The sequence below is a fragment of the Micromys minutus genome (genome assembly GCF_963924665.1).
Source record: "Micromys minutus genome assembly, chromosome: 1".
Classification (NCBI taxonomy): Eukaryota; Metazoa; Chordata; class Mammalia; order Rodentia; family Muridae; genus Micromys; species Micromys minutus.
Window position 1 is genome coordinate 16,201,536 of NC_137969.1, and position 17,350 is coordinate 16,218,885.

Consider the following 17,350-nt stretch of genomic DNA (forward strand, 5'->3'; position numbering starts at 1 on the left):
ACTGATCTTTCGGATCTGTTCAAGGGAGGACATTAGAAAGCCATTTCAATCATCTGAAGGAATAAATTAAAACCACCGGACCAGGTAACTAGCTGGTAATGACTCATGTGCGATGGATAGCTAAAACAAGTGTGGCATAACATTTCAGCTTCATTGTGACACCTGCTTATGTAAGGATGCTTATTGCTAAAGATGAAACAAGCCAGTTATTAACAAGCACCCCTAGGAAAATATTAATCTCTGATGGCCAAACTCATTGTATCCCCAGTGCCTGTAATGTCATACTCCAGTTGGTGAGACTTGTGACTGCCATGGTCTGCTCTAAAAGCATTTTATCTTTTTCTTGGTCATCTCCAAAGTTATGATTATATATATGCAATGTGTATATATGAGCATATCATATATAATTCTAAATGCACATCTAACCTCAATATGAAGAGGAATAAAAGTTCGATATATAAGTCAATGAGGACAAAACACCAAACCTACCAGGAACGGACTGCAGCATGCTTGGACTGCATGTTTTGACTTCCAAGGGCGGGCACAGGCCACAGACAACAGAGGGACAACACCTACCTCAAACAGGACTTCACAGGCCCAAGCAGCATACTGAATCGGAATGCTCGGTGAACAACTGTACCTCCTGTTACACATCTCAGCTCCAATGACTGTTGTGCTAAGTCCTCGCGAAGGTTTCTATACTGTCTGTTCTCTGATGTCAACGATTGCTGGACCTGTTCTTTGCATCTGTGTTTCCAGTCTCAGATGCACGTATGGCCTCCCCACTGCATGGTCTCCCAGGAGAGCAGGGAACTGCCCATGGTGCTGAAGCTGCACTCTCTTACCCTCTGACACAACTTCTAGTGGGTAGTCTTCTCTCTGGTGCTGCCCAGCAAGTGGCTTATCAACAGATGTCAATTCTATGCATTGTCAAATTTTTTGCTCTTTGAATAATAAAACTCTGAACTGGACAATAAAAAGAAAAATGTCTGCCTCTGCTTCCGCACTACCACCACCTGGTTTATTAAGCACTTTCAAATGTTAAAACCTTTTTTTATTGGTAGTACTAGATATAGAACCCAGGATCTTGAGCATGCTAGGCCAATGCTCTACTACCGAGCTGCCTTGCCCATAGAATCTTTTGTTGGTATTTGCTTGGAGGCAGGATCTCACTGTGCCCAGAACTCACTATATAATATAGACCAAGATGGCCTCAAACTCAAGATTTTCCCATCTCTGCCTCCCACCTGTGTTCCACCATACCCAGCTGGAACCCAAGACCAAAGTCTAAACATATTCCCTTATATTACTATATCCACCTTGTTCATTCCTTGGTATACCTGCATTTTTACTCAAAGTATGAAAGTTTCCACTTATGGTGTCAGGTCAATATTGGAAAACTTTAGATCTGGGAGCATTTGGATTTTTGGATTAGGAAATGCCCAGTCTGATTTCCGTAAGTTCCAATATTTGCCAGTAAGCAGTGGGCACTGTGTTTTATTGGAGCACTATGGGTGGGTGTGGCTTTTTTTTGATTTGGGCATTTCTCAGCACTTGGTGCTTTTCTGCCGCCCTCTACACATTCTTGCTGCTGAGACCAAATACCTAACAAAAAACCCTCAAAGTTTATCATGGCTCAAGGTTCTGGTGGTTCGGTCCACCATGGCTGGGAAGGACTGAGCTGAAGCAGTTGGTCACTGTCCAGAAGGGAAGCAGAGAGCAAAGAATACTGATGCCTATCCCACTGTTTATTCAGTACTGAACCGCAGCCCTTGGAATGATGCTGCCCACACGTATGGTGGGCTGACCCACCTCTACCCACACAACGAGAAGAAACTTCTTTGAAGATGCCAAGGGGTCTGTCTCCTAGGTGAGACTACATCCTGTCAAGTTGGTAATATTAACAATCAAAGGGGGTAAAGGTCAAACATTTCATCCTGCAAGATGTCAGGTGTTTTGAATGACATGGTAACTTTGTTTTGGGTGAGTATGTGCCTCAATAAGACTATTGTGTGATTTGTCTCACCTTATCGTCATTTCAGGTGACTGAGATTTGGTGTTCTGAGCTTATTTACCTCAGCAGAGTAACAGGGCAGCACTGCTGAGTCAGCTTCTGGACATTGGCAGGTCTGTGCAAGGATAGTTCCAAAGTGTGGGCTAGGGTGGCTGACTGCTCCTGAGCACACTGCCCACAAGGAGTCCAGAAACAGACCTGACTATACCACCCAAGACTGGCAAAACCAGTGTGAGTTTAACTGTTCTCGTCTTCAGCTAGAAAACCAACAGCCAGGGATGTCAATAGTTAGTGATAGATAAAGAAGCTAAGTTCGTGCATACAAGATAAGGAAGTGAGCTTCCATCTGCTCTGTTGCCACAGTTGATCACAAGCACAATCGTAGGACAGACAAATACAGTTGTGGAGGAACAGAGTGGAGATGGAATTAGGAGCTGGAAAAGATCAAGGGATGTTTAAGATAGAATTTGAATTAGGTGCAAGGAAGGAGTCGTGGACAGACATCACCATAGTGCTTAATCCTAGAGAAAGCAACTTGCTTGGGGTCCATACAACACGTGGAAAGGCAGGTCTTACTCAGGAAGGCAACTGAAACAAGCCAAGAAACGTCCTTGAATCTAAGGGCACCAAGCCAACAGAAACCTGTGAAAGACATACAGCTTGGAATTTCTGTGTTCAACAGCCAGCAAAGTACCACTTAGAGGAAGAGATGGAGTTGGGAGATTGTTCTATAAGTAAAGCACTTGTGTGTAATTGAAGACCTGAGCCAGAGTAGCTTAATCCTAGGGGTTGGAAGTAAGAGAGGCAGAGGCAGGAAGATCACTGAGGTTTACCAGCTAGCTAGTCCTGGCCAGTAAGCAAGGCCAAAGTCAGTGAGAAACTGTCTCAAAAAGTAACGTGCAACGAGCTACAACTGGATCTCTAACGTCTAACAGATGTGGATCTTCGATCTTCACAAAACCACACACGTACCTGTCCCCTAAACACTGCCACAAATGTACTACAAACACACACAAACGACAACCTAACCGTTGAATTCAATTTAAAAAAACTGACAATAACTTGTATACTAACTTAAAAATATTTTTACTAAGCACCAAGAATTCAAGATTTTGGTATTTTCACCATCCTCTTATTATTGAAAAACTGGACAAAATGTAACCAGTTTAGGTTTCAGCCAAGAAATCCAACAACAGCTAAGCTGTTAATTAGTGCTTCAGAAAACGAGTGGATTTTAGGTTTTTTTGTTGTTTTGCCAGAGGCTGTGGGAGGGGAGCAGACGTATGGAGCATACAACAGCTTCAGACTTGTTATGCAGCTGAAGATGAGATTAAACCTCGAGCCTCCTTCCTCTGCCTACCAAATGCTGGACTACAAGCATGCCCCCATGCCAGCCTAAAATTTTCAACACTGTTTAATTTATATATTCTAATTAAGGGGACTTGATGGCCTCAGGCTGGTTCTAATTGGTTCAGGCACTAAATAGTATACAATCAAGCATACACATGAAAATACTAAGATCCTGCATAATCAAGGAAATTCCTAATTGTAACAGGCATGCAAAAGTGCAATTAACATAGTCCCGATTCACAAAGCATATGTAGAATTAAAGTCGACAGAATTCGAAACAAAACCAAACACTATGCCCTGGGATGCAGCGAAGACCAGACGGCCATGCCCAGACTAGACAGGCAGTGAGTGGGTATTAATGCTTGGGAGCTGGGGTTCAAGGCTCCAGAAACCAAAATGGCTAAAACCAAGCTGGAGATGCAGTGACTATTCAAGAGGTATGGAGTATTTGTTTGGGGTAGAGAGGTGATTGGCTGTGGTGGTGGTGGTGGTGGTGGTGGGGACAAAACAAGCAAAACTCAGAGACAGAGATAACGCAAGCAGGCCTCTGGCCTCACACCGACCATCGCAGCACAGCCCGCGAGCACTCAGCATGCCACGTTCCTCATATGCATGCCTTCAAGGCAGAGTGAATAAGGACTCAGAGAACTCCATGCATCCTCCTGGAATCTACATCAGCAGCATATTTAACTTCTTCTGAGTCCTGTGCCGCCCTGGAAGCACCACACTGTTGTGTCAGATTCCTCACGAAGTGCTCAGTTTTAGAACAGCACGTTTACAGATTTGTCTACACTACTGGTCATTATTAATGCTGATAACCAAACTCCACATCTCCTAGCTTCTCAAACTATCGAACATTTTCTTCCTTCAGGCTTTTCACCAAATTCATTGCTTAAGAAAAAAAGAGATGAAGCCACAAAATGTTGTGTAAACTTCGAATGGCAAAGGCTAAGGAAGACTGTGTGTGATGACTGACAGTGTAAAGATTAAACAGTATGAACGGTTAAAAACGAAATAAGACACAAAACCCAACTTTAGCAAAGATACAGGCATTTTATAAAGTATTCAGGAATTTAGAGTACTAGAGGACCTGAGGCAGGGAAACGTAGGTTCAAGGCCCGTCCGGGCTTCATACTGGATCCCTACCTTATAAATAGGGACATAAACTAATACCAACTCATTATCCAAGAGTCCTTCCAATATGCCAGGTCTGTAAGGGAAGGTGTCTGCCAGAGTGCTTAGGGCTGCTTCAGAGGCGCAGGGATGTTGGCAGATGCCTGCTCCAGGTAGGCCAAGGAGCCCTGTGGCGTGTCAGCTGGCTTCCTGTGCTGCACACTGACATCCTCCAGCACCTGCTGCCAGTGCCTCAGCTTCGTCAGGTGCTTCTGGACCAGCGCATCCTTCCGCTGCAATTCACTCCTTAGTTCTGAGACGTCCTACAGACCAAAGTGGTGAGGAGGAATAGAGTGATGAAGTCAGTCATCTCAAACAAGAGTAAATGAATAAAGTTCCTCGGTAAGGAGTACTAAGGATGACCCTGGTGGCACAGGCCTGTAATCCCAGCTACTTTGGAGGCTGGGGCAGAATCCTGACTTTTAAGGCCAGAGTAAGTTCAATAATAGCCCAGGTAATGGAGTGAGACCTTGTCTCAAAAAACAAGAGGAGGAGGAAGAGGAAGGGGAAGGAGAGAAAGGGGAGGAGGTGTGTAGTTCAACCAAAGAGTGTTTGCCTAGTTATGTCGAAATGGTACTAAAAAAGCAACACTAAGAAGCACATTCAAAGCAAAGGAACCCACCGAAGCTCACGGCTCAGTAGGCTGTATTATCTGAACTAGCCAGAGTTTTGTTTTGTTTCTCCAGACAGGGTTCTCTGCATAGCCCTGCCAGTACTGGAACTCACAGAAATTCACCTGCCTCTGCCTCCCGGGTACAGGGATTAAAGGTGTGCACAGCCGCTGACCATACCACTGCCTAGCAAAAGCAACTCTTTCAATGAGAAATGTCTGCCTAATACAAGAATTTTAATATTTAATGGTTTTTCTCTTAATAAGAAAAAACACAAGTCTAAGATTAAAATATCACCTCAGAACATCTAAAAGCCCACTAGTGAACATGAGACAGGTGTTAACAAATGTCTGTAAGGATCCACAGTACAATTCTACAACTTCAGACTATACAGTGTTAAAAAATTACATGTTATAAAAGCTCAATAGAAACAGTGGTGTTAAATTCTTTATTAAAACGTGGCTTTGGGTCTGGAGAAATGGCTCAGTGGTTAAGAGAACTTGGTTGCTCTTGCAGGACCTGGGTTCAGTTCCCAGCACGTACAAATCCGCTTACAACCACCTGTAATTTCTGTTCTAGGATCCAATGTGCTCTTGTAGCATCTGTGGGCACTGTATGGTACACAGTACCAACACGAGGGCAAAACAGACACATAAAACAAGCACAGATTTTAATAGCAGCCTTAACCATTTCCACATTATTGGGGTATTTATATCAAGAGGTGACTTGGTGTAACAAGCTCTAAGAACATGATTTTACTGTTACTATTCTCAACAGCTGGTCTCCTGGCTGAAAAGTTCCTTTCTGGTGAATTGTTTATTCCAAAAGCTGCCAAAATCCATTACTCAGTTTTGCTTTCTCCATGGAAGTGTCCCTGGCCTTGGAGCTGGAAAGAGTCGTCTTTTATACTGGGGTGGCAGGAATCATCTCACTAACACACTTCCTGGTTCTCATGGCAACTCATTTCCAAATAAATATCCCAGCTTAAAGCAAATGGGACTAACCCTTTTATAAAACCTTGGCTAGAAAAATGGAGGAAGCCATGCCAAAACCTCTGGGAATGGCGTATGAGTGTTTGCCGCTTGGAGCTCCTTATGGCAAGGGCCCCTAGAGATCCCTGTCCACTTGAAAAGGACTTGTGGGAACAATATTGCAACGACCTTCACCAATCCTAGGGAGCTCCTGTACTTTTGACTTTTACTGCATTTATTCCTACGGTAATTTTTAGTTTCATTTCACTTTATTAGCCATGATTAAGACTGCATTTATGATGAACCTGGAGTTTTTCTTGAAACACAGAAACCAGTTCTGGCTGTCCCTGGCTGCTTCTAGAGTCATCCTGAGTAAGCAAGAGGATCCCACTAAGGTTAATGATTAGTTACCTAACTAACCTAAAACAGAGATAACTATATTGTGAGAATTTAGGAGATAGTTTGTTTAAAGATGACATTAATAAGGAAAGAACAAAGGGCAGAAAAGTCAGACATACTTCCAATGTCAGAAAAATCAACATAGGAATCTAAATCTGCCATTCCCCTTGGAGGCAAAAAGGACATGTAGTACCTGCCTGAAAAAATAGAAACTTGATCCCAACAGTTAAGATTTGGGTATTAATCATTACCTTTCTGAGAATGTATAAAGGACTATAACTACTGTTCACGTAAGCTATAAAATTAGACTTACACTTGAAAAATATTATTTTAGGCAGGGTATCATACTCTCCGCTGATTACAAAAATATAAAAGCAACATACTGCTAAAGACTAATCATTTTTGTAACTGCAAGTTGGGACCAGTCTAGGTATAACACCAATAGGAGGTGCCGGCTAGATACAATCATTTGGCTTGCAAAATACAATGTATGCGAAGACATGAAGTTAACTGATGCTTAGATATGAGTTAAAGGTCAATTAATGACAATGTGGGAGTGGGGAGGAGGAAAAGAAACCAAAATGGGTAAATGCCAGCAATGCTTGGAAATGATCAAAGAGGGCAACTTGAAACTGCTCATGCTTGAATGCTCTGAGCTGGTGTAAATAAAGAGGCCCGGGCTAGTCAGAGCCGTCTGTCTGAAAATCAGACGGTGGTCAGAATCATTTTTGCAGACTCCACAAATCTGCCCTCAGACCAGAACCCAGAACCCTGCTGGAGCTGAACTGCAGCAATTTCCTTGCTTCCTTTTCTTCTTTCTCTTCCTACTTCTGTGGTTTGCTGGTATTGTTTTGTTTTTAAAGAAACAGAATCTCACAATATATCCCTGGCTGGCCTGGAACTTGTTATGAACTTAAAGAGGTCTGCCTGCTTCTGCCTCCTGAGAACTGGGGTTAAAGACATGCACCACTATGTCTGGCTACAATATTTATTTTTTACTCCATAAAGTAATTAGACCATTTCCTATGTGCAATGTACCAAGTGAAGCAATTTGGAAACAGTTACAGTTCCTGTCCAAATTAACTTTTAATCTATACTGATGGCTTTCTAACTTCTCAGCAGGCCAAGCCTGATCTTTAAGAAGACGTTTCCAGGAAACCAGTGTGTGAAAGTAAGCAGGGCTGCCTGCAGCTCTGCTCCTGCCCAGGCTGCCACAGTTCTGGCACCCCATCAGTTCACTGACCTATCAAGACCTCCTACGACTGACAGGAAGAGGGTACATAAGGCACAACGGAATCCAAATGACACTTGATCGCCTTAGAAGTTGGGGGAAAGTCAATTTCATACCTCTTTGATAACTTGATCTGGTTTCTGGACAGACAACTGCAACCTTTTTTGTAAGAAAAAACATTCTGTCTGTCTTGCAATGTCCAAAAACTTCTGGATACACTGATCAACACCTTAAGGGGGGGAAAAAAAAGAAAAAAAAAAAAAAAAAAAAAAAAGAGAGAGAAAGAGAGCCCAAAAGTTTATATATACACAAGATATGTATATTGTATGTGTGTGCATCTACAACCTAAATGAATAGTTAAAATATTAAACAGTACTTTTTCATAGACATAATTTGGGATTTTAATCTGGATGACAGCAATAATACACATATTCAAGTTCCCACATAAAACTAGCATGATATAGCAGGTAATTCATGTTTTTCTCAGGTCGGAGACCTTACACAACACCCAAGTTGTTACATATTCCAAAGAAACACAATCCAGACTCTTAGCAGAGTAGGACAATATCCGCTATAATGAAGTTATGAGACACTGGAGATAAGAATATGCATAGCAGGGCGGATTGTGGTGCACTTCTTTAATCCCAGCACTCTGGAGGCAGAGACAGGTGCAGATCTCTGTGAGTTCGAGGCCAGCCTGGTTTACAGAGTGAGTTCAGGACTGCCAAGACTACACAAAGAAACTATGTCTTAAAAAATAAAGAAAAAAAGAAAAAATATGCGGAACAGCCATATTTCTGTCAGAGCTAGTAAGAAAAATAATCAGCAAAATTTGTGGGTTTTTAAATAAACAGTGCTTATTAGTTTTACACAGAAGTACCCGTATAATAAGCTCATTTTAAGTATTTTATAAGGACTCAGAAAACATGTCAACTAGTGAACCAGAGAGCCAACAGTTTATGGGGACTCTGCACACATCTTACTCCCTGAACAGGCTCCAAGATACACGCAGGGCTAAACACACAGATACAAAAGCAACAACAGACGTTTTGCTAACGACAAGCACACGGTGTGTGAAGAGAGATCTTACCAGTTCGAATTTCTTCCTGGTCAGTCCCATTGACATAATCTTGACTCACAAGGGAAGCAAAGCAAGCCTGCATGAGCAAAACACAAAAATGTTACATACACACCAGCTATTTCTTATCAACAGGAACTAGCTTCCCCTGAGGCCATTCAATAAGTGCACTTTTTGCACCTGTACTTGAGAAGACATCGGGCCAGTGTAGACACCTGGTTTTTGCTGGCATCACATGGTCTTATTCCCACCACCTGCCTCTTCCTCACTGTCTTATTCCACAGCTGAACACCTTTCAACCCCTCACAGCCACACCACTCTTGCTGGCGCTACATGAATTGTATACTACCATCTCAAGATGTCACCTGTCTACTCTTTCTAAATGGTTCCTCCAGTTCAGGCTCTGAAGTGGAGCTTGCCAAGCTTTTCACAGAACTAACTGACCTGATTGTCCATTCTTTTCAGCCTCTGCTATTTGTCTTCTACCAACAGCTCTGCACGTGTGGTTCAGATCGATGTTCTAGTACTTGTAATACCATGTGGCATTTAATAAGTAACAGGTGTCTGTGTAATTAAATGTTTAGTGTCACATGGATAATCAAATCTCAAAGAGGAAGTTCTGAAAGGGCACCAACTGAGCTGTACATGTGAGTGCCCCAGTCACAAGCAGCCCTCAGCAAAGATGAAAGAGCAAGACGGAAGCTGACAGAGGAACACATGTAGGGAATAAAGACCCCTGAAAGCAGTGATAAACACGGAAAACACAAAGGCACAGAACCAAATTTGGGTTCCAAACACAAGTCATAACTACAAGAAAAGTTCCTTTCAGAAACAATGACTCCTCCTGGCTAGCTCCAGATCTGATGTACAGAAAAGCCAGGAGGGTTTCCCACTTCTGCAACAGCTCAACAAATCAGGCTGCGCATTCTGTGTACTGTAAAGTTAAGCCTTGTTGGATTTGGGGTGTGTGAGCATGGTGTACATATTTCAGGAAACCTATGGCCCACAAAGCTTGGCTGGCTTCACCCAAGGCAGGAGGCCATGCAGACTTTAAAAATCTAACTCCACGCCCGGCAGTGGTTGTGCACTTGTTTAATCCCAGCCCTCCGGAGGCAGGGGCAGCATGGTGTAGAGCTTGTTCCACGACAACCAGAGCTACAATGAGAACTTGTCTCAAAAAACCAAACAGAACAAAAACAACAAACACTAACTTCAGTTCCTACTGCACGTCCTCCTACCCCCCCCCACCTTTGAAAAACATTTAAAGCATAGATCTTTATCGACGGTCTTATGGAGGTAAAAACAACGCAGGCCGTTCTATTAAAAGACCAGAATTTTACAGCTGGTGCGATGGCTAATCCGGTAAAGACGTTCGCCACGCCACGCAACGCCACGCCACGCCACACCTGACTTTCATCCCTTGCATTTACGTGGATGTAGAGAAGGACTTCGATGAGTTGTTCCTTTAACTTCCAAAAGTGCTCCAATAACACTCATAAGTAAAATAAATGACATACAATTTATTTTTAAAAGAATGTGCTTTTCAGAAGCATGACTACTAGGCCAGCTTTTGCCTGGAAAGGCGTAAGGCCAGAATACTAGTTAGTGTTCGCTTGCACAAACCAAGGCCGCCATTAGGCAAGCTACTTCGGAGTCTGAGTTCCTGCATCCAAGAGTGGATGAACCAAATGTTCTACCAAAGTTTCCTCCCACAGTAAGAACTCAATTCATCCCCCCCATCCCCAAAAGCATTTATCAAACGACTATAAAGCGAAAGCCAGAGACGTCAAGGGGTGGTACCCAAATAGAAAAGGTCTGCACTGAACACGGAGAAAGGCAGGAAAAGCGTACAATTCGTGACTTGAAAACTCAGAGAAGCTCAGCTGAGTGACCACGCTCCAGGAAAGACGAGCCCCAACTAGACCCGCAGGGGTAAGAGCCACCAGGGAATCTAGAGTCCCAAGAAAGATGTTAGGCGGACTTCAAGGCCACGGTTTCCAGAAATGTCGCGGTTGCGGGAGCAGACCTGAAACCACCAGCCACCGGTGGTACCCAACCTACGGCAGGCGACTTCCATTCTCCGGTCCCCCGCACCCACTAAGCGCGGGGACCGAGAAAGGAGTTAACCTGCGCGCCTTCCGCAGGCAAGTGAGGGCTGCACAAAGATGCCCACATCCCGGCTTACCTCGAATGATGACTCCAACTCGTCCACCAAAGTGCTGTTAGGTGGTCTCGGAGCCCCAGGGGCTGCTTGCAGAAGCGACGCCTGGCCTGGGAGACCGGGCGGCGGCTGAGGAGGTCCGGGAGGCTGCCCAGCGAACATCCCTCCCAGGGACGCCGCCATGCTGCAATGGCGGGCGGAAACGCCACCGGCTTGCGTGCGCAGGCGCAGGCGGTCTGATCACGTGGGAGGCGTTGTCACGTGATGGGCTGGTTGCCTGTTTACTGAGAGAATTGAGTGACCCGAATCCTTGTTTCTGTGTGGTCTTTCCGGTTCATAGCCACCTGCTTTACTCTTTATTGACCTAAGTACCAAAGGCTTGATCTGCTTTAAACCAGTCACTTGCATAGGCTGAACGTGGGTGCGGGCCTCCCGGCCTAACCCTAACCCTGGACTGTTCCTAAATACCGTAGTGAAGTCTTTTCTGTACCCCCTTAGTAAAATGTGGAGTCATTCGTTCAGTCCACGGTGATTGAGGACTTGCTATGTACCGAAGACTAATCTAGTTACTTATAACTAGAACAACGCAAGTTCCCTCTATAAATTCTGGCGCAAGGTAACTAAAAAGAGTGACACCCTGAAGGTTGCCACCGTCCCTGGTGCTTTTCTAAGCGTATTTGATAACACCCAAGGGAAAGAGACTGCATCTTTTTAATAACGGCTTTAATATTTGCCTGTTTACTAATTCAGAAGCCAAACATTTTTAAAAAACTATACAACACTTTAAAAAGAGAAATCATCAGCTGAGGAGTTCCAAGTCCAAGTTTTTTGGCCCAAAGGAGATTAATTTGCCCCAAACAGAAGGTAGGGAATAAGAGACAGGAGATAGTGGATGAAGGGAAAGGGAAGTAGAGTTATTTGTCACTGGAGGATAAAAGATTGCCTCTAGATAGAGAGGAGACATATGTGGCACATAGGAAACTGGAAGTTTATAATGGTATTAGGAGGAAACCTGTGTTAAGATGATGTGTTCAATTTTAATTGGACATATTAACTAGGTGAGCCAAAGGGCACTGCTGACTGCTGGACTTCAATACTGTAATATCTGGACCTTGTTAGTCAGCCTCAGGAGAAGAAAGTGGCCAAGTGAATGAACACAACTCTGTGACTAGCTTTAGGAACCTAACCTCACCGTTCTTAGCAAGTCAGAGAAAATGGAAGAGAAGAACAAGGCTTACCAAAGCCATACTCAAGTGGGCTAGTGTCCCTTCAGCTTCACTGAGTCCTTCCAGTTCTTAGTTAGGTACTGTTTAATAATCTAGAAGTAGAACTAAATACCCCATGTAGGGAGAAAAAAAAAAACCAAATACATAGAGCATTATATGATAAGTACTGAGGGAAAGGGAGAGGAAAGCTAAGTGTTCTTTGATGTGTGAGAGAAGGACCTCTCTAGAGATCTTAGTTGGAATGAAAATTTAAATGGAAGAGCTTTCTAGACAAAAAGAAAGAAAGAAGAAGGAGAGAAAGGAAAGAAGGAAGGAAGGAAGGAAGGAAGGAAGGAAGGAAGGAAGGAAGGAAGGAAAAGAAAAATACTTGGCCTGGTTAGTCAGGTTTTAGTTATCTATGTGCCCAACATCCAGATATGTCTGGCAAACATAGAGAAACACTTGGATGAAAAATTAAGCACAGAGGCTTGGGCAGATGGCTGGGCTCCAGGCTAGGAAGGTCGCATCTCGGCACTGCACTGGCCAGGCTGCAGTGGGCTCATGGCAGATGTAAGTTGAACTAACAAAGATAGCAGTGCTGCTGGTGCAAACTCTGCAGACACTTTAACTAGTTTGTGTCAACTGTGCTCTGAGCACAGATGAGGCGGTGCTGGGTCTATATGTATATGTGAAATGGATACCATCAGAACCGTTCACATCGTTCTGGCATTATCTTGCAGTGCTGTGACAAGAGAAAGGACCATGTAGAAATTTCTCCAGAATAGCCATCTGTTGCAAGATGTTTGATCACACTGTAAGCCCTGAGAGTGTGTTTCTATTTGTAGTGTGACTCAACCTTAGCACACATCTTTAATCCCTCTGGCTGGAATACAGACATGCCCTTAGCACACCCCTTTAATCTGAAACAATGGAGGTAAAGTTTGTTTGTAGAAGGAAGCACTGAAGAAAGTGATGTGTAATTGAGTGGCAAATCGATGAATCGGAGGAAGATTTGGCAGAATAGGATGTGCCCAACTCTCATGAGAAGAGGAGAGAAAAGCTATTTAAGAGAGCAGTAAAGAGAGAAGAGGAGAGAGGAGAGAAAAAGAGGAGAGAGGGGGAGAGAGAAGATAGGGGGAAAGGCAATTTACCAGGAGAGTCTTACACAGGTTGAAGGGAGAACAAGCTAGACACAGGTGAAGACAGAATGAGCCAGAGAATGAGAAGGAGCCAGAAGCTTAGAACAGATGGCTAGAGTTAATATTAGGCAAAGCAGAATAATTTAGAGAGAAGCCTGAATGAATCAGTCAGCCTGGAGATTAATTTGAACCAGAACAGCTGAGTTGAACCAGCCAACACAACTCAGAAAGAGCTAGAAACGGTGAACCTCAGAGGCTAAAAACACTCACAGCCTAGATAACATTGTATGGAGGCTAGAAAATTCCAGGACTAGGCCTAGGTTAGCAGATGGAGTCGGTAAGCCTTTGAGACGAGAGTTTCATCAGGTGAATAAAAGTTACATTTACAGCCTGTGTGCAGCCTCAACAGATGCAGAACTGCTGGCTGAACTAACCAGTTGCCCTATGAGAGTTTTTGGCTGGTATTATCTCCATCCCCATAAAGCCACTGGCCTTTCTATGAGGATGTCCATACATAAGCCTACTGTTGTTCTAGTAGCTGATTGGTCGGATTCTGGGAAATAGAAACTTAGGCCTACTCTCCTGAACTTCTAGTTTATACCCTCTCGTGGAGTCAGCCTGGCTCAGGTCAGTTTACTCCTTTCAGCACTCAGGAGGTAGGGGAAAGACTGCTAGGCTCATGTCTGCCTGGGCTGCAGAGTGAGGCCCTATCTAAACAAACAAACAAACAAACAAAACCAAACACAAAGTCAGAGGGGAGAACACAGCAGTTGGACCTGTTGGCAAAACAACAAGAAAATCCAACAACTTATACAAGAATTTTGGGGGCAGCTTTATTTGCTATATCCCCAAATTACAAACAGCCCAAACATTCTGCAATGGGTAAATGATTGAACAAACCATTATTACCATGGGATATTATTCTGTAGTAGAAAGGAACATACTACTATATTTGCAACTTAGATTGGGGCTCATCTAAGTTGCACACACACACACACACACACACACACACACTTGGTTTTTTGAGACAGGGTTTCTCTGTGTAGTCATGGCCATTCTGGGCCATTTTAGGGACTTCTGCCAGGTTGTGGAGGATTCAGGGCTGGTTGCTCATTCCAATAAGCTCATCACATTTTGAAGGGATAGATAAATGGCCCTTCTTCAAAGTTGGCTGGCCCAAAGGGGGACCTTCCATCTCCCCATCATTAACCAGGTAAAGTCTGTAGTTTATGAAGCCTCAGATCACCCAGACCAGGTGCCATATATCACCACATGGTAGTACTTAGTGTAAACACTCCCTTTTTGGATGGAATCTTTTTTGCTACTGGCTACACCCTGATAGCTTTACTTTCTCCTTCAGATCTCGAGGATTTCTGCCCCCCTCTTATGTTGCTGCCACAACCCCTGCTCAGGCTCAGCAGGTGCAGGCAAAAGAAGAGGAAGTTCCAGATTCAGCCTAGAGTCCACCCCATACTCATCTGGAGCCACCCAAAGAGGTGACTCAACTTCTCTTCAGGCTGACTTCACCACCACCCTAATCCTCGGGGCCACAGGACCCCCAGATACCCTGCTTTATGAACTACTTGCCTTTTATTTGTAATGACCTGTATAATTGGAAGATGACACACGCACTGCCTGTCCATTTTCAGAAAGGCTTTCATGTTGAGTTTAGTTTTCATTGCTACAGCCTTTGCCCCAGATGGCTGCACTACTAGCCCCTCCTGGCTTCGCTTTTGTTTTATCCACCTTTGCTCCAGGAGGTGACTGAGCCACCAGCTTCCACCAGAGACCCTTGAATCCGAGGAATACACACATACACACTGGGGGGGGGGGAGTAGGGTATGAGAATGTGTGTTCCAATTTGCCTTGAAACAATTACTGGGCACCACTATCTCCTACCTAGAAAAGCATGTTCTTGCTAATTTATTATTTCCATCTCTCCACTTGCCCTAAACTTCAGTGGCTAGTCCCATCTAGCCCCCGCCAAACATCCTCGGTTACCTGCCCATAGTGGGAGGCCACAGGCACCAGCTTTCCCCAAGGCCTCACATGGTTCTCCAAAGCATGGCAGAAAGACCTCTCTCTACTTCCTTGCATCTGCCTTTTCCTCCCGAGACCGGGAAATCACACCTGTATGTACCTCCTACTCGGCAATCAATACCCAACCCTCCCCCCACCCCAGCTATTACTGACAAACCAAGAACCAACTGGGGAACAAGACCGTAGTATCAGGACTTCTATAGCTTCAGCTCTTCTAGCTTCACCGCACTGACTTGCCAGCCCACCCAGGGTGACTATCAGCAACTGCTGCAGATCCTCTTCACCACAGAAGTCAGGGAGAGGATTATGGCTGTCACCCAGAAATTGGTTCTGGGGGCAAACAGAATCCCCACCCAAGTACAGGCTAGTACTGATGCTGCTTTTCCCTTGACCTGACTTGGATTACAACCCTGATAGAGATAAGGAGCGACTCTAGGCCTACTGCCAGATTCTAATGGGGGGCCTCCAAGAGGCTGTCCAGCCTACAGATTTATCTAGGGTAGGCCAGGTTACCCAAGGAAAAGATGGGAGCCCGAGGAGGTTTCTAAAAAGACACATAGAGGCCTATACAACCTATACCCCCTTTTTGATCCTAAAGGTGGAAAAAAAAACTGGCTGTAGACATAGCTTTTGTTAACTAACAGCCCTTGATGGCCAGCGAAGACTCCAACACTTGGAGGGGTTTAACAGCAAACAGCTGACAGAGCTGGAAGCTATAGCAGAAAGTCTAATACAAAAACCCAAGGACCATAAAACAAAGGACCGACCAAAATATTAGCTGTCACCAACCAAGACCATAAGGACAACAGGGAACATGACTCAGAAAAAAAGGTAAGTAGGGCACAGCTGGTGGAGAATCCTGGGCCCAAGTGACACTGAAGAAAGACAAATGTGCCTACTGCAAAGAAACAGGCCATTAGAAAGATAAATGCCCCAACAGAAAACCCAAAGTCCTAGAATAAGAGGAAGTCAGCGACTAATGGCGACAGGGCTCAATCCCCCTCCATTCGCCCTGGGTAACCCTGAAGGGAAACCGATAGATTTTCTGTGTGAACACCACACAACATTCTGTTTTAAAATAACCATTGGAGCCGTTGTCAGATCGACAAACATGGGTACAGAGGACAAGGGGCACTAAGCCCTACCCATGGACTACCCAAAGAAAAGCGAACTTGGGAGTGGGACAAGTAACTCACTCTTGTGATCATCCCTCTACTGGGAAGAGATCTCCCCACCCAAATGGGAACCCAAATCCATTTTGGTCCAGAGGGACTGGAAGTGGACAAGAATGGCCCTATTTATATTTTGACGCTGATCCTAGAAGAACACAAGTTGTGCCCTCAGCCAATGTCTTCACCAAGCCCATCGCTCCAGTTTCCTGACTTAGGTCCCCAAAGATTGGGCAGAGAGGAAGTCAATCAGACTGGTCCATCAGAGGGCCCCAATCATAATTTAATTAAAGGTTGGGGCTACCCCAGTTCATATCAGACAATATCCAATGCCAAGAGAGGCCTAGTAGGGATAACCCCACACATCAACCTGCTCTAGGAAGCTGAGATCCTAGTCTCTTGTCAATCACCATGGAAACACCCACCTCCTTCCAGTCAAAAAGCCTCATTCCTCTAACTACTGACTCATGCGGGACGTAGATATTCAGCTCCCAGTTCCAAACCCTTACACCCTTCTGGGTACCCTCCCCACCCTGAGCACACCACATACACCGTGCTCTGCCTGAAAAATGCCTTCTTCAGCCTGCCCCTGGCACCAAAAGCCAGCCTGTCAACTTGCTTATAGAAATCACAACTTCTCCAAAATAATAAATAACTTAGTTGTCAGAACACAGTCCAGGAATGGAATCATGTGAGGAGAATTCTGAGTGTTTGTGAGAACAAACAAGAATCTTGTGATCTCAGTTTAAAACATAAAATGTTTCTTGAAATGTGTCTTTGTGCCCCTCCCCAGTATAGTGGATAGAGGT

General features: G+C 44.4%; 1 protein-coding gene across 1 annotated transcript; it reads right to left on the minus strand.

Moving 5' to 3' along the window:
- Window positions 1–4,405: 4,405 nt before the first annotated feature.
- MED28 (mediator complex subunit 28) lies at window positions 4,406–11,173 on the minus strand. Its single transcript, XM_080910241.1, has 4 exons — window positions 11,013–11,173; window positions 8,840–8,906; window positions 7,866–7,978; window positions 4,406–4,800 (listed from the first exon to the last, which is right to left on the minus strand). Exons 1-4 carry the CDS (start codon window positions 11,169–11,171, stop codon window positions 4,603–4,605), a joined length of 537 nt encoding a protein of 178 aa, XP_080766367.1. The 5' UTR covers window positions 11,172–11,173; the 3' UTR covers window positions 4,406–4,602.
- Between the last annotated feature and the right edge of the window lie 6,177 nt (window positions 11,174–17,350).

Excerpts from the sequence above, each read along its gene's own strand:
- MED28 (XM_080910241.1), bottom strand. The coding sequence starts at position 11,171 with ATGGCGGCGTCCCTGGGAGGGATGTTCGCTGGGCAGCCTCCCGGACCT. Across the intron at positions 8,907-11,012 it reads AGTTGGAGTCATCATTCGAG|GCTTGCTTTGCTTCCCTTGT; the intron begins GTAAGCCGGGAT and ends TTGCTCATGCAG. Across the intron at positions 7,979-8,839 it reads CCAGGAAGAAATTCGAACTG|GTGTTGATCAGTGTATCCAG; the intron begins GTAAGATCTCTC and ends CCCCCCCTTAAG.